The 23141-nt window shown below is 32.8% G+C and overlaps 2 protein-coding genes across 4 annotated transcripts in view; one reads left to right on the plus strand and one right to left on the minus strand.

The window, feature by feature from the left end:
- Window positions 1–1735: 1735 nt before the first annotated feature.
- LOC126738974 (ubiquitin-conjugating enzyme E2 variant 1) lies at window positions 1736–7674 on the minus strand. The gene is made up of 3 exons (XM_050444486.1): window positions 7434–7674; window positions 6947–7215; window positions 1736–2376 (listed from the first exon to the last, which is right to left on the minus strand). Exons 1-3 carry the CDS (start codon window positions 7456–7458, stop codon window positions 2236–2238), a joined length of 435 nt encoding a protein of 144 aa, XP_050300443.1. The 5' UTR covers window positions 7459–7674; the 3' UTR covers window positions 1736–2235.
- A 3388-nt stretch (window positions 7675–11062) lies between these two features.
- The window catches only part of LOC126738971 (calcium-binding mitochondrial carrier protein Aralar1), a 28497-nt gene continuing 16418 nt past the window's right edge, over window positions 11063–23141 (plus strand). Inside the window, exon 1 of one of the 3 annotated variants that reach the window (XM_050444480.1) lies at window positions 11063–11357. In XM_050444480.1, coding sequence (XP_050300437.1) covers window positions 11310–11357 — 48 coding nt within the window. In that variant the 5' untranslated portion in view covers window positions 11063–11309. Of the gene's footprint in view, window positions 11358–15641; window positions 15804–15887; window positions 16114–23141 lie in introns of those variants that run through there. The other 2 variants (XM_050444483.1, XM_050444481.1) reach the window with 2 other exon arrangements.

Below are 23141 nucleotides of genomic sequence, written 5' to 3' on the forward strand. Positions count from 1 at the left end.
CTCGCAATTTTATTAGGGAATTAAGCAAGATGATTCTACTTGATATATTACGGAAGTATGATGTCTAATAATCTTTGCATCACTTGTAGATTAAGTTAAGATCGTTCTGGAGAAGCAAGCAGTCTTCCCAAATAGTTCCAATGCGAAATAGCTTTAGGTCATCAGCAAACAGAAGTCAATTCCTTAAAATATTAACAGAACATATTAAATTAAATTACGAGACAGTTTTTTTAAACTACTACTTAGTAGTTTTAGTTTAGTTTTAATCTTCTCCCGAAGATGCTGATGCTAACATCGTTAGCGAAACACGTGTCGAGAGTAAAAATACAGAGTTTTGGTTAGTGGTAAAACTGTCTCGTTCCAACCATAGGACTATGTTTTTGTTATGTTTAGTATCGGTGCATACCTACTATGGAATTTTTACGGTATGGGAGTAACTTTTTTTAGATCGGATCGGAAGTAATATTTTGGCAGAAGATAGAGATCCCATACCCAATTGAAAATAATGTTGTCAAGGGGATAACATGAACAAGAGAAAAAATGAGTGACAGTAATCAAAATACAGATTTATCGAATAGTTGCAAGGCGGCGTCCAGTAAGGGATGCTATAGAAGATGAAATTATGGCACATATTTAAACTGAGCCAAGCCATAAACTTCATCCGTTTAAACTGCAAAACGTGCAGCATCTTGTTCCTGGAGACGCTCCTCGTCGTCTTGAGTTCTGCGAATGGTTTCTCCGTCAAACAGAACAAAACACTAATTTTCCAGGTTTAATCCTTACAAATGACGAAAAAATATTTTCGCACGAGGGATCATTTAATCCTCGCAATAACCAGGAGTGAAGCTATCAAAACCCTCACCCTAAACACAGCACAGGATATCAGCAGAAATTTCACATTAATGTTTAGGCAGGTGCTCTTGACGACCACTTAATAGAAGATGCGCCTCTCCAGTTGCGGGGAGAAGGTTCCAGCACGATGGAAGTCCAGCGCACTTTGCTCGTAACTAGAGGTGGTCCAGTCCCTTGGCCAGCAAGGTCACCTGATCTGACACCTAGACTTTTTTTGTCTGAGGCGTCATAGAACAGCTTATCTACGCAACACGTGTAACCAACAGAGAAGACCTAGTTGCTAAAGTTCTGGTGGCTGCGGACTTTCTGAGACTGAAAAACGATTCAGGGGTCGTTGTTCGCATACGGGCATCTTGGATCAACAGGTGCAGAAAATATGTGGAAATGCGAGGACACCGAGCGTTTGCTTTGCATTGTTTTTTTTATTGTTTAATGATATTAAACTTTTCGTTGTAGCAAAAAATTTTTGTAAGATCCTTGTATGGATTTTATTTTTTTGCACCAAAACGGTGCGTCGGAGCGTAAAAATGCAAGGGATGTATTTTATTAAAAATAAAAATATTTCGAAAAAAAAATTCTTTTTCAAAAAAACAGTGGCAATCTTTTTTTTACAAAAAAATTAACATATATGTGTGGCAAGTTTGTCTCTGGAAAAGTCATATCACCTGCAATTGCTCAAGAAATCAAACTTCAAAACCTAAAAATTTCGTTCAATTTTTTAATAGAGGAAAAAAAAATTAAAAAAAAAATTCAACACCCTGTATGTAATGGAGCACTTCCGAACATCGGTGTCCTATTTCAAACTACTTCTACATAGCTCCTGTATAATATACTCTAGCATTTTTGACCATTTGAAAGGGGACTTTAATAAATACACTCCATATTATTCCCTACATGTAAAATTATATTTATTTCAGCAGGCGGTTTACACTTATCAATTAAATTCTTGAAACTTTACATAAAAAGAAAATGTTATTTTATTAATTCGCTAATAGAATCATACAGGGGTGTCGGCTCGCGACACTCCCCTGCAGTTATATTAATATTATCATTAGAGATAATTATCGTGTAAATTTAAAACTTAAACTTACAACCGCGCACGACAATGCTTTAAATACCCCAAGAAATAATAACAATAAATTATAATGTACAGGGCCTTGACGCTGGCAAACACCCTGCAAGGTGAGAACAACATTAACAAATTATTTGAGAAGCAGCAAAAAAAAAACACCAAGGGTGTGCATGTTGGTTTGATCACAACAGGCAACAGGAGGAGGAGGAGGAGGGTTGATGGTAGTGGCAACCGGCACGCGTGGCAGTCGTCGGTTGCTGCAACGTGGCGTTGGCAACGTCGCACTGTCGCGTTAACGTTGTGACGACGGGCTAGAAGCAGCTACCCTCTGGCGGCTGCGCCAGTTTCATGTTTTCTTTTAACGTCATCAAACGACGCAATTCTTGCAGGACCGTTTTGATCGTGTACTCGCGTTGCCACCTGGCCAACACCGGCACCATTCGGTTGTCCACCTGAGAACAAGATGTTGTAATTCAATACCATTATTATATTCTAATACAAATTATTTTGAAAACAATCAACTTTTAAGTCATTGTCAATTTGGATTTAGAAAGTCTCTTTCAACAACGGCCGTGAATGAATTAATAAAACTTTTAAATACAGGTTATAATAATGGTGGTTATAACAGGTAATACGAGGGCGGTGAAGATCTGATGGAGACAAAATATGCTGTAGATGGCGGGCATGTATGTTTTGAAGGTCGTGGCTCAAGTATGTGATAACTGGGTTCCTTAGTGTGTGGCCACACATAAGGCGGACAGCGGCGTTCAATTGCCTTAAATTAAATACGAATGGCCACACATACGGCAGAGCGCATAGCGGAAAGACGCGTACTTGCTAGCTAGTGGCGGAGCGTTCAAATTTGTTTCACATTTTCGCGCGTATTAGGTTTCTTCGTATTAAGTTTAGTAGAAGTACAATTAAAATAAGCTCCCAAACCAGCGAGATGTGTAGCCATATCCGAAGTACTCTCCGCCACTTTCTCCGCTACCAACTTTATGTGTGGCCGCACACTTAGCGTGTGACATAGTTTTCGTCAGAAGCACATGTATCACACGCGCGCTAACGACCATGAGTGAACCTCAAGTGCCGACCGCTGTTGCGCAACGTATTTTCATACGTTTTTGAGTGTGGAAAGGCAAAAAAAAAACAACGGAAAACAAACGGAAAATTAATTTAAAACATGGAATTTTTTTTCGAAATCAGTTCTGTAGTGACTGCCTGAGTAGGGCTAATGTGTTTAAATGGACCACAGCATTCAAGGATGGCAAAACCGTCGAGAGTAAAACTCATGACCGTCAACCGCGAACCATCATCACACCACACTTTCAACAACTTTCTGTGCACCCAACGTTGCATTCTACTTTACTCGTCTGCATGCTAACCATCTGAAAACACCATGTGAAACCTGCTTATTGCTCTTTATTCCAGCACGAAGTGTCATTCTTCTTCAGAACAACGCGCCCTCATACCGCGCGTCTCACGCTCGATACAATATCGAAATTGGGGTGAAACACGCCCTTTACAGTCCGGATTTATCACCTAGTGAGTACCACATGTTTGCACCACTGAAGGAAACCCTCAGAGGTCAAAAATTCAACACCTATGACGAGGTAGAGGAGTTTATGCGCACATGGCTGTCTGAGTTGCCCAAGAAATCCTTCAGTACTGGCATAAAAAACTCTTAAAAAGGTGAACAAAATATGTGAGAGTACCTAGAAAAACTGTTAATTTTCATACATTTTTTCCGATTTCTTCCGATTCAGATTATAGCAAATAAACCTGTCAGAGCAGAACCACCCTCGTACATTGGGGCTCTTTTTTGCAATCTTACAAAGGATTGTATCTCCCTACATATTCTTATTGAAAAACTAAAATTGTACAAGTTTGATAAAACCAGTATTAGCTTAATAGTCTCTTATTAACGCGGCAGGAAACAGCTTACATATTTTAACAATAAAAAATCTGAGTTACTGGAAAATGAGATCGGTGTTCCGCTCAGGGGTCAGTGCTGTGCGTGGTTCCTTATAATTTATATAAACGATCTGATCCAGATCAAAGTTTTGTAATTTTTGTGGTGACACTACAGTATTAAAGAGAGCCTTGTCAAAATACACATTGTGGATGCTATGGAGAAGACACAAATATTAGTTACTAAATGGTTTAGTTGTAACCAAATGACATTAAACGAGTCTAAAACAGAAAAACTTTATTTTTCAATAAGATTTGGAAGGTCTAAATAATTCTGAATATGTTTTTTTTCTTGGAGTGCATATATGTAGAAAGTAGACTAACTTGGACCAGTCACATAGCAAAGCTTTGTGTACAACTGGGCTCATGTGTATGCTCTACATGACCTGGTGGACTTTGTTTCTGACAGTGTCCTTTTAACTGTCTATTATTTATTTATTTATTTATTAATGATGGAATACCCCATTAAAAGTTACCAATATAATAACAGCATTCTACAAGCTAACTTAAAGTTATCCAAGATAAGCATCATAAGTACTAATCCTCTGTCCTATAACATAAACAAATCAAATTATAAAAATATGTAAAATATAAACTTAAAAGGTTCAAACATTAAAACTAAAGAACAGATTTGACCAATTGCTTCTTAAATAAATTCACTGACAGGCCAAATACTTTAATGTTGCAACTATCTATTAGTTTACAGTAACGATCTATGGAAGAATTTTGACCATAGTACAGTAAAATGGGATACAGAAAGATTGAAAGGCACCCCTTCTAATCCTAGCTGATAAATCTAAGTTTACGCACTCCAACAAGCTGCTACAATGTAACCATTAATTAGCTTATGTATGAACCTCATACCCGATATATTCCGCCTACGCTCCAACGTAATCAGATGTAAGCGACTCTCCCCGAAAAAAACCCATCCTAAATGAGCAAAATCTTAAAAATGTATGCTGAACTCTTTCCACTATCAAGTTGTGTACTGCCTGATAAGGTGATCAAATTATGGAGGCATCTTCAAGCTTAGAGCGAACAATGTCCCTCCTTTTAAGGTAATAAAATTTGCTTTAGACAAAAATAAACCTATTTTCACCCTGTGCTGACGACCCACAATAAAACTAGTGATTCAATCAAGAGTAGCCACACCAAAACCTAAATCAAACAACCTACTCAAAAAAACCCATGATCAACTTGATCGAACGCCTTTGAAAAATCTGTATAAATTGAGTCACCTGTTTAAAATCCTCCCTGGCTTTGATTAGCCTATTTTGATATAACAACAAATTTGTGTCTGTCGATTAACCAGAAAAAAAGCCAGGCTGATGCATATTGACTAAATTTCAGCACATCCACCTCAATTGATCACTTACCAAGGTATCAGAGTTTGGTAATAGAAAACTGAATGCTCTGTAGTTTCTGACTTTACTTCTTTCCCCACTTTTTAAAACAGGGATTATAAAACTATACTTCCATCTATCAGGAAATGCAGAAGTTTTCAAGAAGAGAAGCACATTTGGTATGTCATCAGGAAACAAAGTATATTTATTAGACAAGCAACAAATCCTATTGAAAATGTCCTGAACCAAAACTGCTGCAAAGTTTAGATTTTGAGAAAGATTACTTGTTGATGCATTGATATTCATTCCAAAATTCCCATTGCTGCTCCTTACATAGACAGTTTCAAAGTAACTTTTAAACAAGTTAACAATGGATTGTCCATCATCTGCAGGTTCTTCATTATAAAACAAGCAGTGAGGATGATTGTATGTAGATTTTAAGTCTGGAACATATTTCCAAAAATATTTAGGATTATTTTTAAACTGTAAATCAATGTTGAAGATAAATTGGGACCAGTCTCTCTTACACTTGAATCTCAACTCTTTTCTCTTTTTGCAAGACAAGTATCTCAATTCAGAAGATAACTAACATAATTACCATAAATAACATAATTAACACTACTCTGCCCATGCAAAGAAGTTACTTCAATTTTATTTTCATTAAACAAAGAAATAAATGTATCACTAAGGTTAAATCTGCCTGTAAGGTTTCTAATCTTTTTTTAGAATTCTCTTTTTTAATATACCTTAAAATAAACAATTAAACCAACAAACTAGTATACCTTGTAAAATTATACCTTTAATATCCTTAACAATGTAAGTAATCAGATGTTTTAACTATTTTAAAACAACACAAAACAGTAATTAGGGTATGCAATTGCAAAGCTGCCATACAATGGATCATGTAGAATGCACTTTAAAAACCTCCAAATAATTGCAGTTTTTATTTTTGAATGTATTAAAATTACATTTCTATGAAAATTTAGATTTCTATAAACCTAAGGCACATCTTTAGTAATTTTACTTCATAGTTACTTAACAAAACACAGAAAAGTTACAATAACAAAACAAAACAAATAAAAGTTTTTTGATAATCTCCTGTATATGCATATTTAATGTTCAATGTTATGCAACTTTTGTATATTGTGACTTTTTTTAATTGTAGTATAGTTTTATTTTATTTATTTATGACACAATAAGGCTCTGTTAATAACATTTTTTTGTTGAGAACAATAAAGCATATTTGAATTTGAATTATGTATCTGAATAAACTTATTGTAAGGCCTTACAAAAGTTAAAAACAAAATAAATGAATAGTCGAGATATGAGTTTAATTGGAGGTGGAGTATTAAATGTTTTAGTCTAACATTCTAAACATCTAAAGCTTCAAAGTTAATGCTTCCATCAGATGTTCTATCCTAAGCTAGAAACTGATTAAAATTAATATTAATGATTATGGAAATTTTCACTACATTCATTGAAGTAAACAAAAATTGTTAATAAATATCTCTAACTAACTAACCAATTGCATCAATGTGCTTTAAAAAAAAATAAGTGTAATGTGCTATATTAAAACACAATTTATTAATTTCTCTCACTTGCATTATAAGAAAATGATCTATGTAAACTTTCAAAGAACAAATTATAAAAGAAATTTTTTGACGAAAATAAGTTTTAGGTTTACTACTTAGTAAAAACATAAACTTACCACTCCTGTAGTACCATTAATACAATTCATGTTAATCCTAGAGATGAATTTGGCCAAGGGTGCCTCATCTGGGTACCCGGCACCACATTCAATTTTAACAGAATACATCCTATTTTCATAAGGACTCCTGGGGGGCCCAATGATCATGCCCATCCAATGAGTCAGGGTCATGTCATCATCATTTTCCAAGCCCCAACTGATTGTGCCATCTGAGACACCTTTTTGGCCTGCCTCCAGCTCTTCTAGCAGTCGGAAATTTCTCGGTACAACTATAAAAACGTTTTTTTCTTATATTACATTGAAGTATGATGGGAATGTCTGTAATGGTGGGGTGTTTATGGATCAAAGCTTTTGTCTACATGGTGACTTGCCTATATGTAACCACATAATTAAATTATGACCAAAAAGAGATAATAAGCATATTGTCTTAATCCTAGATTAGTTTAATATTTATTAATTTAATTTATACCCAAAAAAGTGTACTCACCCACACCGGCAGATGGAGTGGCCATGTTTGTATTAGCCTTTTTTTGACTTTATAACTTTACTTATGGTAAAATTCAAGTTTTACCATAGAAATTGAATCCCCTGACGCTCCTTAGCTGTAATTGATCTGCTGTTTTTTTAATTATTTTTACGCCCCAATACGAAACAAAACGAAAAATTCAAGAGTTTTCGTCACCCCCAATTATCTCTTCTAAACTCTGCTGTCTTCTCAACGTCAATGTTGTCAATATCAAAGCGTCAACAAACTGTCAAAAATTAAGGTACGTTCAGAAATCCCCAATGTCAGTAACGTCGTAAATACTAGAGCCAAAAAAAGTCTCTGAATTTATTAAGCCTGGTTTTTTGTCAGGTGATTGTAATCATAATTTTCAATAAAATGCTATGCTCAGTCAAGCGGATGTTAGAACATGTGCCTCAAGTGCGCAGTCAAACATGTCGTGATCACCGACATAATAAAATCGATTTCTTAAGGCTGAAACTTTATGAACTTTTGTTTTTTTATATGTACATCAAAATTATAATAGCCAGTCAACGTCCTATGAGGACACAGCGGGTCAGTCAGCTGTGATGAGCGTAGTGAGGGTTATAAGAGTGCAATTTGTTTATTAAGCTTGAATTTTTTTTAGCAACTACTACTGACCATATTATTAATAAATAAAACGGCCAGTCAACCATTCCCTAGAACAACGCCCGTCAGTCAGTGGGTAAGAAATTAAATTTTTTCGCTCTCTATAGACGTTTTCACGCGGCAACTCGTTTTTTTATATATATTATTAAAATTCAGCGCGATTATTTATTTTAACATGGCACTTTTTAAATAACATATTTCTTTATTTCATGAACTATACAAAAATGGAATAATTTAATAATTATTATCATCGAATAATTGCTCATCGGAATCTTCAAACTCATCACTATCGTGCACTGTAAACTGCTTACAGTGCTTAAACTGTAAGCAGTGTAAGCAGTTTACACTTGATAACGGTTGGAGATACTTACCAACCGAAACGTCGTGTTACATTAAATAAATAAGACAATGCAAGTCCGACAAGATGTTTTCATGAAATCTGGGGTCTTAATAAATATCCTATGATGGCATTTCTATGAACAGTAAAGGTAAAGTTTATTAATATTGCCAGATCACGAACAGAGGTACAATTTGGAAGTGTATCTTTGAACAAAGAAATAGACAACTTACATTTCTGAAGGTTTTATAGGAGTTTGTTGTTAACTTTACAATATTTATAAACCTTATCAAGATCTGCTTGTAGCTGCATGTAGTCATGACAATGCTTAAATAGACGAAAATCTTTCAAATCAACAGCAAGTAGTAGAAACTTACTACCAAAACTCGTATAAATGCCATTTTCGGCCATATAGGTAGATGATCTGAACCCAATAAATTCCACAAATTCAAATCTATCCAATAAGTTGCAAAAACTCTAGATAGACTCTCTACTAGATGTTTATGAAAGCCCATGTTATAAAGTTGTTTGGAAAGAATTCCATGATTCAACATTATCGAAGGCCTTACCAAAATCTGTGTAGATAACAAGAACCTTAGAAAAGCTGAATAAAATGGAGATTGGGCGCTAGTTCATCACCATATTTCTTTTTCCTGACATAAAGAGAGGACCAATTGTTTGCAAACCACCAAGAAAAGTGCTTGTGCGTAGTGAATAACTAAAAGTATACACAGAAATTTAGTGAATGCAGAATCACAATCAAGAAGGAGAAAAGAAAGAATACTGTCAAACCCAAAAGTCTCTTTGTTGGTTAGTTTTTTTAAAGATGTTAATACATTCTTATGATTTAATTCATAACTTTGCATATCTTGAGAAACAGATTGTACTTGACTAAAATCGGCAGACAGAGTGCAGTTGTTTATCATGCTACCAAAGAAATGTTTAAATATATTACACAACCTATAAGAAAATAGACCACCAATTGTTATTGTAATTTCAAATATTAGGCATTATAGATGTGTTTGTTTCTTTTTGCGGTATAAATTTTCAAAATTTCTTGGGGTCATAGTGCAAAATAGTTTTCAGTATTTGTTATATACAGCATATGTTATAGTATTTGTTATCTTATGCGCTGCATCAATATGGGACTTTATGGATGCTCACAAGGTTTTATAGGCTTTATAGTCAACTAACGGTTTAGTTCCTTTCCATATACTATGCAACCTTTTAAGCTCTTTTCTTCTATAAGAGCTACCACGATTTTATAATACATTTTGGAGTCAATAAGCAAATAAGTGATTGTTTTTATGTTAATGAGCACTGGCTCAACTCAAAGCAATTTGAGCTACTGAATCTTGAAAGCTATACTATCATTTTTATTTTTTGTAGGAGAGAAAAGATGCATGGTGAGGTTGAAATCTGCCTTCACTCCAACATAGAAGCAGTTCCTTTTAATCTTTACAAGTTCTGCCTTAAGCAGCATCTTTCAGATTTCTAAGTAACTTTGATTTGTACATCTCTTATGGATAATTTTGACCTATTTTTTGTCTTAAACTTAGTTCTTAGCAAGCTCAATTTATCAAAACTAACTCTAATATCAGGGTGTTTTAATATCTCATCAATGAGTTCATTACCTTGTCTAAAAAATCAGAAGCTAAAAAGTGTGAAGACTTTAGAATTTTAAGTCAGATGTGTCGGATATATATAGCATTCAAGTTTTATTTCAGCGATGCAGAGACATAAACTGTACTGTGCACGCATGTTTTTTTGACTGCCAGACTGCTTCTGATAGAGCAAAACGTTGAAAGACGGTAGAAATTTGGAAAAATGTAGGGTTGGTTAGAAAGGGGTATTCAGCTTTTGTCAGAATCAGAAATGAGACTACTGAGCAAATGAAGATCCTGAGGGGTGTAAGGCAAGGTTGCACTCTCTCCATTATTGTTCAATATTTATACTTGCCAAAGTGTTTCCGCACATTGTGAAGAATATCAGGCGTAACTCCTTCGAAATGTCATTCCGTACATCACTTAATTTTATGAATAAAACCTTGAAAGCTTTGCGAGATCACCCGATTTCTTTTTGTAGGAACATCTGAGCTCCTGTAGTTAAGGTGTAATCCATATCGTGCGCTGTGTTCATAGTTGAAAAATGGGTTTTGTAATGAATTAATAGAACGAGTGAGCAGTACTTATCTCGGAATTCTAGTGAACGAGAAATGGAAATATGAAGCAGAATTGGAACGAACAGGACTGCATTCAGTAAGATGAAATCACATAAAATTGCACACCAAGATCAAAAAAAATAAATAGCATTTTTTAAACTTGAGTGTAAATTGTGCCATTTTCACTTTCTTGATTCAGTTTGAATTTAGTTAGAAATTAATTTATAGTTTTTCAAATGGAATGTAAAAACTTGAATAGTGCAACGGAATACGAAAACTAGGTCTAGTTTCCACCAGTGCATCAAATGAAAAACGTTGTGAGATTTATAAGCATGTAAGATATCCAACATCCAACGTAAGAACGCACCCTTAATTAGGGCAGATGCGGACGATGTCGTCCAGGTGCGACGAAATAATTCCGCCTTTTTCATTGGTCCAAAAATAATTGTTATCTCACGTGTCATTCATCTGTCAGTTTCAGGGAGTGAATTCAAATAATTTAAAAGTGAGGTTGTGATTTCAGAGGGCCCCAAAAAGATCGAAAAAAGTTTCTTATTGCATTTATATTGTTATTGTTTATAATTATATACAAACCAGGCCTTTAATCCATTGAATTCTAATTGTGATATCCTGTATTTGACATAACACATTCCAATAAACCAAGAGATCAATAATTACCTAAGTTTAATTTTTGGTAACTAACAGTTTTTCTTATTTGTTTTAATTATTTATGATGATGGCAGGCCTGTTTTTGGGTTCTAAGGCTTCGTGCCAAGAGGTAAGTTGTACATCTTAATTTATTAAGTATTGTTACATTTTCATGCCAAAGGACACAAGCTGCTTGATTATCCAATTAATTAATATGCATTAATTATAGAGAAATATAAAATTTCAATTTTTAAATAATTGAAACTCTATCTAAACTCTGAAATGTTAATTAAAACTCCTATTTTAATTTAAATTAGATTGTTAATACTTTGAAAGTTTCATACTTTTTTATTTACTTATTTATTAGTGATCCTCCTGGTATCAGGGCCTACAAATTGACAATTTTACTGACTTGACAATTTGAAAATCCACATGTTGTTCTTATCAAAATTATTACTAAAATTATTTCAAAGAAAGAATCACAATAAGCTAATGAACATATCTTGATAGTCGAGATTTGGACATGTCTAGCACAACTATATATATTCAATCCTCTTTATGAATATACATACATGTGGGTAATAGACCTATTCTAATATTAATATTATAAATTTTAAAGTTTCGTGGCAAATTATTGTAATATTAAATTACCTAAGTCACAACATATATATGCTCCTAAAAATAAAGCAGTTCTCTATAAACCCACAACAAATCTATCATTATATATCTTGCCTTGAAATGAGGAGCAGACTTTCAATACACGAAAGAAAATATGTTTACTGTAACCAGTCTTTATTCTAATCTGATTAACCTACATATAATATAGTCTACAAAATATTAATTTAGCATTAAATATGCAATATACATAATTTTCCATATTAAATCAAATCAAATATACCTATTACTGATGTTGTTGATGTACCAATGACTGATGTTAAGCTTCTTCAGGAAGACATTGATAATTTTTATGGCTGGTGTCAAGCAAATCATATGGACCTTAACATAAAAAAATGCTATCAAATATCATTTTCAAGAGTAAAAAGTCCTATTTCTTACAATTATTCCATCAACCATACTAACTTAAAGGTTACCGATGAAATGAAGGATCTTGGTGTTGTATTGGACAGCAAATTATCATTTGATATTCATATATCGGGTATTATCTCTCGGGCTCATAGAATGTTAGGTTTCATCATACGGTCTAGTAAGGACTTTTCAATTTTTACGATAAAGAAACTATATCGCTCGCTAGTTAGAAGTGTTCTGGAATATTGCTCACCTATCTGGAACCCTTGTTATGTAACACATGTAACTGCAATTGAATGAGTGCAGAATAAGTTTCTTCGTTATATTGGTTACAGGTGTGGTTATATCAGAGATGATTATTCTTATAGTGAATTAAGATTGCTACTTAAAATTGATACTTTGCAAGGGAGGAGACTAAATCTTGAAATTCATTTATTTCACAAGATTATTAATGGTGTAATTGATTGTCAAGATCTTTTAAATCTAGTATGTCTGAATGTACCTATAAGAAGGAATCGGCATACTAATGTTTTTTATGTTCCTTACCTTTCTACAAATTATGGCAAAAATAACCCTATTACAAGAATGTTAAATAATGCAAACTCTATGCAACAATCTGTAGATTTTTTTGGAACTTCAGAGGCAAGATTTAGAGGATCTTTAAGGCATATATTGTGATATATACTTTCATGTTTTTTTTGTATGGCAATGTATATCTATACTGTATTTAGTAATTAGTTCTATTTATTGTAAAATGGCAAGTCCCTAAATAAATAAATAAATATTACATATAAGTTATAAATTACAATACAATAATACCTCAAAACTTCATAATTATAACTATAACTAATAAGAACAATATTTTGACCAATAATTATAGCTCATTAATTATAGCTCAATTAACATATAGTGAAATAGTTGGTAAAAATTTTTTATTAAGTTTAGCAATCATTCACAGTAGAAATACCCCATTATTAAGATTTATTGTCTGCTAATTTTTAAATATGAATATTTAGATTTTTTGTTGAATTTGCAAAGGCTTCATCATGCCAGCTTTCTTTCCAATATTAGAACAAAATGTTTTTCATGCTTTAAACAAAATCAATAATAATAAATACCCAGTGGTCTTATAATTATCTTAAAAGTTAAAATAATTATAGGACCACTTAAAACTTAATTTCTGTTATCATATCCACAGTGTGTTGTACAAAACAGAATATAGACAAGTAGTCAGCTGATAGTAACGCGATGGATTATACTATATTAGTGATTATTATGTCAGCCGACTTTCACAATGTTCGCGATCACGTTTGATATGTATAGCAGGCTCTCAGGCCAATAATTGAAAAATTATCATTCTTACATTTATAATATTTAGTAGATCTAATTTATCTTAGATAGTGATGATAATATTTGTTCAAGATTAATAAATAAAACTATTATATTCTTTTGTTTGTGCCAATTTTTATAATAATAAAAGGGCAAATATTTTTGAATTATAGTTTATCAAATTTAGGTCAGGACATAGTATAACGGCAATAATATTTACTAAAAAATAATATTAGTTGTTATTATATACCCGAAAAACGAAAAAACCCAAACTTTTAAGGCCGAATTCTCGGCTTCTATGGGAGCTATCGGGAAAATTCCAACGGTTTTCTCTTAGTTTCGTCCGTCTGAATTCAACGAGACGATCCGCAAGGTCGTAGCTTTTACGATCGCCGAGATATGGCATTTTTGATGCCCATTTTTGGCCTCAAGAACGGACGTCGAAAACGACTTTTCAGGATTTTTAAAGTGCTCTCATTCCCCTAGTTCTGCTCGGATCCTGTTATAACCCGGTGTTTTCGTAATCTAGGTGATCCAAATAAGACGCTGGTATACTTAGTTTGATTACGAAAAAAATCAATTTTTAGTGAAAAAATTTGATACGGGGGGGTATAGCAGAAAAATGAAAAATTCCAAAGTTTGAAGGCTGATATGTCGGCTTGTATGGGAGCTATTGGGAAAATTCCAACGGTTTTGTCTTAGTTTTGTTGTTCTGAATCCAACAAGACCATCCGCAAGGTCGTAACTCTTCTAATAGCTGAGATATGGCAATTTTGATGCCCATTTTTGGCCTCAAAAACGGACGTCGAAAACGACTTTTTCAGGATTTTCAAAGTGCTCTCATTCCCTTAGTTCTGCTCGGATCCTGTTATAACTCGGTGTTTTTCTAATCTAGGTGATCCAAATAAGACGCTGGTATACTTAGTTTGATTTCGAAAAATATCAATTTTTGGTGAAAAAATTCAATACGGGGGGTATACCCGAAAAATGAAAAATTCCAAAGTTTGAAGGCCGATATCTCGGCTTGTATAGGAGCTATCGGGAAAATTCCAACGGTTTTGTCTTAGTTTCGTTGTTTTGAATCCAACAAGACCATCCGCAAGGTCGTAACTCTTCTAATAGCTGAGATATGGCAATTTTGATGCCCATTTTTGGCCTCAAAAACGAGGTCGAAAAAATACACGATTTTTTAGTTCTGCTCGGATTCCCTTATAACCCGGTATTTTCGTGATCCACTTGATGAGAACAATCCGCTGGTATAGTTAGTTCGAATTCAAAAAAAATAATTTTTCTGAAAAAAATCCAAACGGGGGGGTATACCCGAAAAATGAAAAAACTCAAACTTTGAAGGCCGATATCTCGGCTTCTATGGGAGCTATCGGGAAAATCCAACGGTTTTGTCTTAGTTTCGTCATTTTGAATTCAACGAGACCATCCTCAAGGTCGTAGCTTTTATAATAGCCGAGATCTGGCATTTTTGATGCCCATTTTTGGCCTCAAAAACGAGGTCGAAAAAATACTCGATTTGTTTTGCTCGGATTCCCTTGTGACCCGGTATTTTCGTGATCTACTTGATGAGAACAATCCGCTGGTATAGTTATTTCGAATTCGAAAAAAATATATTTTTTTGAAAAAAATTGATACGTGGGGGTTTACCCGAAAAACGAAAAAACCGAAACTTTGAAGGCTGATATCTCGGCCTCTATGGGAGCTATCGGAAAAATTCCAACGGTTTTGTCTTAGTTTCGTCGTTTCGGATACGGCGGGGTAGTATGTCAACCACAAGTATTCTATCTATCTAAATTTCACTGCATTATCTCATATATCAGCTAAAACTTGGTAGCCTGTAGAAATTTTCTGGCAAAACTGTTTTATTTTGCAAACCTAATTTCATTTTTAATTAATCACGCAATGAACCATCTAAACAAACGTCATTGGGTAGTTAATCATATTCACAAATCTGACTTATGTTAAAAAATAAGACGCTTTATCAGTTAAATTATTACATCACTTGTAACGTCAATACTACCAAGATAAGTAATGTCAGTGTAACCTTATCAATTTCTTAAAAAAAAATTAAACTGCAGTAAAATTTGAAATGTCTGACTGGTTTTATTAGATTTATTTAAAAAAGTCTGGGGTTAAAAAATCATTGTGCATTGTTTTAGTTAATAACCGAAATTGACTCATTTGGGCGATAATGAGTTCTACTTCAATAACGGTGAGTGAGATGATTATTTATTAAACGAGTTTCTGTAATTTTGTTATAATTTCTGGGCAAGTAGTGACTCTAGTTGACAAAAAAAACAGGTTCAAATTATGAGGTAAAAATATAAGACATTGTATTAAAAAGTGCGCGTGAAACTGAAAAACGCAAACAAATCCGAAAACTATTTTTATCTAGAGTTGAAAAGCCATCACGTAACCTTGCAAATTTCGGATGGTTTGCGGCCGACGATAAATTTTTGTTATTTCGAGGGGTTAATTTGTGACATAATAGGATGGCCAGCAAGTCGGTGGTGATTTTGGAGGTTAGTCTTTTTTCACGTTTATTTATTCCACTAATATGCTTTATAAACACGTCGAACTAACAGCACATTAATATTTTGGTTCTTTTTTTAGTTTCCGCGCGACATCATTATTGTTATTAGTTCACCTATTGACCTTCAGTTTGCTTTCGATGATAAGTTCCAATTGACTGTTTGTTTAAATATCTTGGATGATTTGAACGTTCTATTAATGTTTTTTTATAATCCACAAATTGTAAAAATTTCGTATTAAATATAATTAAATTTGAGTGGGATCTCGTCTGTTTTTTTTTTTAAATAATATTTTACTTGTTTGGAGAGAACAGTACACCTTGATCTCTACCATATATATTTTTTAAATATACAATTTATAATTTATTATTATTTATTAAAAAAAAAACAATAAAAATAAACCCTCCTTGATAGACTTATAAGTTGCATAAGCTAGAAACATTACAATTAAAATTTACCTACTTTTCCAAAAATAAAAAACAATTAATAAGCTGCTAGTTATAGCCTAACTAACAATCTGTTTTATATTGATTAAATATATAGGGTGTTCCAAAAATCAACGAGAAGTCGAAAATGGGCAATAGACCAGGGATTCAAGAAATATATTTAGAAAAATCTATCTTGGGTATTCATAGATAACCGAAAAAAATTGACAACTCCTGTTGATTTTTTTAGTCCTGTGGTTACAAATTTTTGAATTTCTTAACAATTTTTTTTAATGTAACCCTGAATAACCCTTCGATAAATTACAAAATCACTAATTATCAGATTTTTGATATTGTGTCCTTTGACCATCATTTCCCAACTTTAACTAACTGTCCTGGAAAACAAAATTACTTTTCTGTTTGGCAAGTGATCTTAAAAGTTGGCGTATCTAATCTAGAATTCAAAATGGTAAGATACTTGGATTCTCCATAGATGAGATTATAATACGCGCAGTATAATGATCTGGCATGGTTTCATTTACTAACTAAACAATCACACGGTTCTCGATTGTCTCGAGAAGAGCCAAAATCCAAATCAAGTCCAATAAACCAAGCCAAATTATTATAATAATAATCTTTATTTAGCAAAAAGCTACATAGATAAAATAGTACAAAAAAATTAATACATTATATGATAATTGTTAATCGTGCTTCCATTGCATTTCCAAAGAACGACAATGGGTGGTATTAATTGTGTTTCATAATAAGATCGGCTCGTTATGGTGGTTCAAGCAAGTTGCGACACATGTTTCTAGGTCGGGTTTTTATGATGACTCGAACAAACAGGGCATCTCGGTTACTTTTCCTGGGAGACAGGCACCGTCCTGATATCACAGTCTAACAGTTGAAATCTATATACTTTGCTGATATTTCCAATGGACAATCACCGCCTCCCGGTAGTCCAGAAATATCCTACCTATGGAAGCAAGTCGAATAACTGAATACAATAAAGAGAAAAGAAGAAAAGAAAAACAATAAGTTAACAATAGGCCCTTAAATTTACTTAATACATGCGGTCTCAATAGCCTCTTAAGCTGATTAACATTTGTACAAGTTCTTACATCATTTGGTAATTTGTTGAATTTAGTTAGTCCTCTATATAAAACATGATTATGCGTTTCACTGGTACTACATCTATTAACCGAAATAAAATTCTCACAATTTATGGTTTTATAATTGTGGACATCACGAAAAATTGTTAATTTATCACAGATTTATTTAGGTAAAATGCCTCTTTTTAATTTGAATATAAATAATTTAACATTAAAAACTATTTTTGCTGAACGGATAACAAACTTAGAACATCTAACATAGTCTTGATAGGTGTGTAGCGGTTACACTTTAGGATTAACGAAAAAATCCAAAAAAGCCAAAATAAATAAAACACGATATCAACACGAATACAGAAAGATGCGTAGTAAACGGAGGATAGCAAAGTACTGCAGTAGCAAAGCTCTTAATTAATGTCCTAAGTTGCCTCACTACCTGTCTCACTTACCCTGTAGAATTATTTCTGAACAGGGAATACCCGTACAGGTACATAGATTAGCCTGGCGCCATTTCCACCCAACTGACATAAATTATTTAAATTTTCCTACTTTACGGGGAACAATAATTAATAAAAAGTGAGAAATTAAAATTAAGAAAAAGTGTACACTAATGATGGCAAATTTGAACATTAGTTGCGACTTAAGTAAAGTTTTATTTCATTTATTTTGACTGTACAATAATTATTATCTTAGCTTAGAGTAGCGGCGTACATTTGACTATGTACTAAAAAAAATACACCCCTATTGAACCAATAATCCAGCAGGTATCTTACTATTTTGAATTCTACATTAGATACGCCAACTTTTGAAATCACTTTTATTTATTGTTTATTGTTCAGCAGTAAAAACCAATTACAAACAATTTGATTTGACGTTATACATGCAAAATTGTACCAGTTTTTCAATTATCTTTGACAAGGTAGAAAGAAGAGAAATAGGATGAAAGATTGATGGATCACCAAGATTGTCATCCTTATGAATTGGAGTCTCTTTGACTGACTTTAAACAACGCGGAAAAGTGCCCACCATCCATGAGAGATTAGACATGTATAAGCAGACGTGATATCAAAGCACCATGTGATGAGTGATCCCATCCTCACCTGAAGAATTTTTGTTTTTCATAAATTTTAAAACTCTTCTCTAACTTCCAAGTCGGCAGGTTAAAAGATGAACGAATCTTCAACTGTTGGGTTCGTAAGATGGCCAAGAGGCTCAGATAATTCGTTAATTCATTTTGTTGAACGCTGTCTGTCGAAGATTTGAAGCGACCGTTCAGAAAAAGTATTGAGTTCATTAAAATAGTATTAATTTCTGGGTCTGCAGTTTATATTTTTCTGCGGATATTATTTATTATTAACTAAATTTATTGCGATTGTCAATGATACTTGAATCTGAGATGAGTTTTCAAGTTAAAAATGGCCGAACCGCCCATTTCTTGTATCACGTTTCATTTTTCCATAACGACTTTAATCGCCTTTAAATCTTATTTTTTGGATATAGTCAGAACCAATAGAAAGAGAAGCATCAGCTCATTGTGAGATGATATTTTGCTCTAAGGCGGACTTCCACATCAAATAAAATGGGTGAAATGTGCATTTTTATATTGTAATAAACACAAGCCTATATTTAAACAGAAAAATCATTCAAATAATAAAAGTTAAACCTTTACTTTGGTTTCTATAATAAAACTCATAATATACACGTACTTAATAAGTCCACAACTCACTTTAATAGATAAATCCTCAAGAAAAATCAGTTTATCAACAACTTATTTGGATACGTACTGTACGAGCTGTAAGCTGTCAATATAATGATTAAAACTTTTTGAAAATCATAAAGCTACTTCTTACTACTTCTTCTAACCTAAATAGTTTGAAAGTTAATTTGTGACAGAATTGGATTTTCTCAAAGGAAACTGCCTTAAACAACAACTAATTTCCCTTAAAATATTTCAAGGAAAAACAAACAGTAATATAAATACAATTTTATTTAAACAGGCAATAAAGTAAATTATTTTTATGTACATACTTAATAATAAAGTATTTAACAATTTTTTTCCTATAAGATATATGTAGCTGCAATCATAATTTTTATTTACATTCACAAGAAATGTTTATATATAATATATTTCATTATTACCTCATTCTCATCCGCAGTTATCAGCAATATAAAATATTCAGCTGGAAGAACTTACAAGCTGAAGTCATAAATTAATAGCACAAAATACGTTTTTTAAACGCATATTAAAATCTAAATTCAATGAATTTGCCCAACGATAAAAATAAATAGGTAATTATTAAGATGGAGAATTTTTTTACATGTAGCGGTTTATTTTTTAGTACTAGGTCTAGTCCTGGTTTTAGTATCATGCTCATGCACATTGTCATGTGTTAAAGAAATTTTGATTTTCTTTATATATAACAAGTTTTCAAAAATATATAAACATGGTAGTTGTTCGTCTTATTTAGAAGTGTTAGAGTTTGACAATGTACAAAAGCCTCCTTACAATCATCGCGGTCATGAAAATTTTTCTCTGCAGTACCATCTATGCCCCTGCATGCCAAGATCCCATAGAAAGCGCAGAATCTCATGCGATACATCTTTTAACAGCACCCTAACATGTATACCCTTGGTACATATGTATGGAGTACTCCTCAAATGAGTAAATGGCATTTCTAATTAGAAGCGTCTTAATAAGAAATAGGCAGATTCTTAACATTGAAAAATTGGATGCATTAACTTTTATTATGAGGTCCCCATTGTAATTTAGAATCCAAGGCTACACCAAAGATTCTGCATCAGTTGTGCTCCCCCATTCATTCATAAACGTATTGCAAATAGCATCTGCTGAGTTTGGCTTTGATTTAATAGCAGCCGGTTTGTACAGAACCTAAGTTCAGCCTTTGCTTTTGCATCTCGAGACTTGAAACTGCCAGTTCCAGTGTATTCTCGGGTTCAGCTATATTTGTATCATCGGCAAAGAGAGTAAGTCAGAAATTGTTGTTGCTTGCAGGCAAATCATTTATATGTATTAGAAAATTGATTGATTCAATCTACGAGAGTCAAACTAATAAAAACTACAATTACAAGAAAGCAAAAAAAATATAGAATGCAAAATAAAAATTATGCCTAAGCTAAATATTGCCCAACAGTAATGCCCAGTTGCTTAAGAGTACGGAAATGCACATCACACAAATGAAAAATATTATTAAAATTTGTGGTCATTATAAAAACAGGTGATTTTCTAGCGACATTGGTTCTAGAAGCCCTATTATAGAAAGTTGTGGAAAGTCACGAATTCACGCGTGGTATCCCAAAGCTTAACATCGATAATAAATAATCAACTTTGTTATGACGGAGTTTGTAAAGAAAATTAAGAGATATAAGCGACCTTCTGAAGTCTAGTGAATCAATGTTAAACTGTCGTAGCAAAATGGTATTATCAATTTCCCTTTGCGGATAAATACCACTCTCTCTAAATTGCAAAAACTTCAGGAATCTTCTTTGGATTGATTGATTGAATTTCTCACTATGAACCCTAAAACTTTATTTGGCCATGATACAATTGATTGAATGTGTGGAATAAAAGTTAATTGAATATCAAAGGTAACACCTATACTTTTGCAATGCACTAGATTTTCGTGATCAATATCATAATCGTAAAACAGTGGTTCACTCTTTCGAGTAAATGTCACCACTTTACACTTAGAAATATTTAATTCCAGTTTGTTGGTTATACACCATTCATGCAAGATATTTAATTGTTCTTGGAGAAAAACACTATCATTAAGACTGTCAATTTTAGGTCATCAGCAAAAAGCAAATTATTGCATGCCAAAACATGGCAAAGGTCATTAATGAAAAGCAAGAACAATGGTCCTATGTTTGACCCTTGGGGTACTCCAGACGACGCCACATACAGGTTGGATTCAAAGTATTGTATGTCACAATTGTCACAGAACGAAATGATCAGTCCGATCAAAAGCCTTTTAGAAGTCCGTATACACCACATCAATTTGTCCGGCATCATCAATCGTATCACTCAAGAACTGGGTCAGTTAAAACACTTGCCAAGCAGTGAAGTAATTTTTCCAGGATAGTTAGTTAAAGTTGGGAAATGTTGTTCAAAAGGCACAATTTTCAACACAAGCTTAGCAAAAATTTGGTAATTTCTTAAAAATGTTAACGGTTGTGTTTGAATTTACTTTTGTAAATTATCGAAGGGTTAGATTACAAAAATGTTAAGAAATTCAAAAGTTTCTGTCCACAGCACTGAAAAGATCAACTGGGGTTGTCAATTTTTTCAGTTTTTTATGATCGCCTATAATTTTAAAATTACTCAATCGCACCTGATCTATTGCACGTTTTCGGCTTATCGTTGATTTTTAGGACATCCTGTATAAATATAGACCTAAACATTAAAACGACCATCTTAATTTTCATTGCTTTGAGAAATTTTTAAAAACAGAAAATAAATTGATTTAATGATTTTATATAATAAATTATAGGGATATTATTATTATCACTTTTTTCTAATTCGCCCTCGTACCTCCTATAGTTTCGGAAATGTCAATAGTCACACATGGTAAATAAGACATCCTGTATATATAAGTATATATATATATACACACAGAAAAATTATTAACCACAAATAAAAACTATTAAAATAGGCAACCGCAAAAGTATTCGAGTTAGAAGATAATAAAAGGCACAAATGAATATATTGTATAATGATTAAAATTTATTAACCGAATATTATAAGTATACTGTTACAAAGAAATTAAGATGTTATTTCAACCTTATAAACTTACAGACTAAATACGAACGAAAAAGTAAAAACCATATAATCCATACAGTGTTATAAAATTATAAAAGAAGTGCTTATGCTGCGGTATCTCGATAAAAGTCCCCGAACCCATAAATTTGTTCTTAATGGTTATATTTTAAGATCCCGATGCCGCCATGAAGACTGTTTATTTAAGCTAGATAAAAATAATTATTGTTGAATATTAGATTCAAATAAAAAGTCTTTGGTATGACTAAAGAAACCCCTCTATTTAAAATTACTTTTAGGTACCTAAATACCAACCTTTTAGTTTTTTAAAAATACGTTTTATATAAGTTATATAAAAATTAAAAATTTACTGGCTAAAAAGTTGTTTTTAACGGTTAAAAAGTACATTTTTAGAAAATTAATTTTTAGATTGAAGAATTTTATAAATTTTATTAAATAACTCTATAGGAGCCTAGAAATTTCAGACCCGCATATTGGGGACCCGAAGAACCTTATGTTGGTAAAAAGTTGTTATGTTTGAAAATAAACTCGCATTTTCTTTTTTTTTAACAGAATTAGATACTCATTAAATTAATATATTCGTGTCATTTTTCTTTTTGGATGCCGAATGAATAAATGCTTCTTTTATTATGATTAGTATTATTTATTATAATAGTCTTTATACTTAGTCTTTATTACTAGTCTTTATTA

Source organism: Anthonomus grandis, chromosome 7 (assembly GCF_022605725.1).
Source record: "Anthonomus grandis grandis chromosome 7, icAntGran1.3, whole genome shotgun sequence".
Taxonomy (NCBI): Eukaryota; Metazoa; Arthropoda; class Insecta; order Coleoptera; family Curculionidae; genus Anthonomus; species Anthonomus grandis.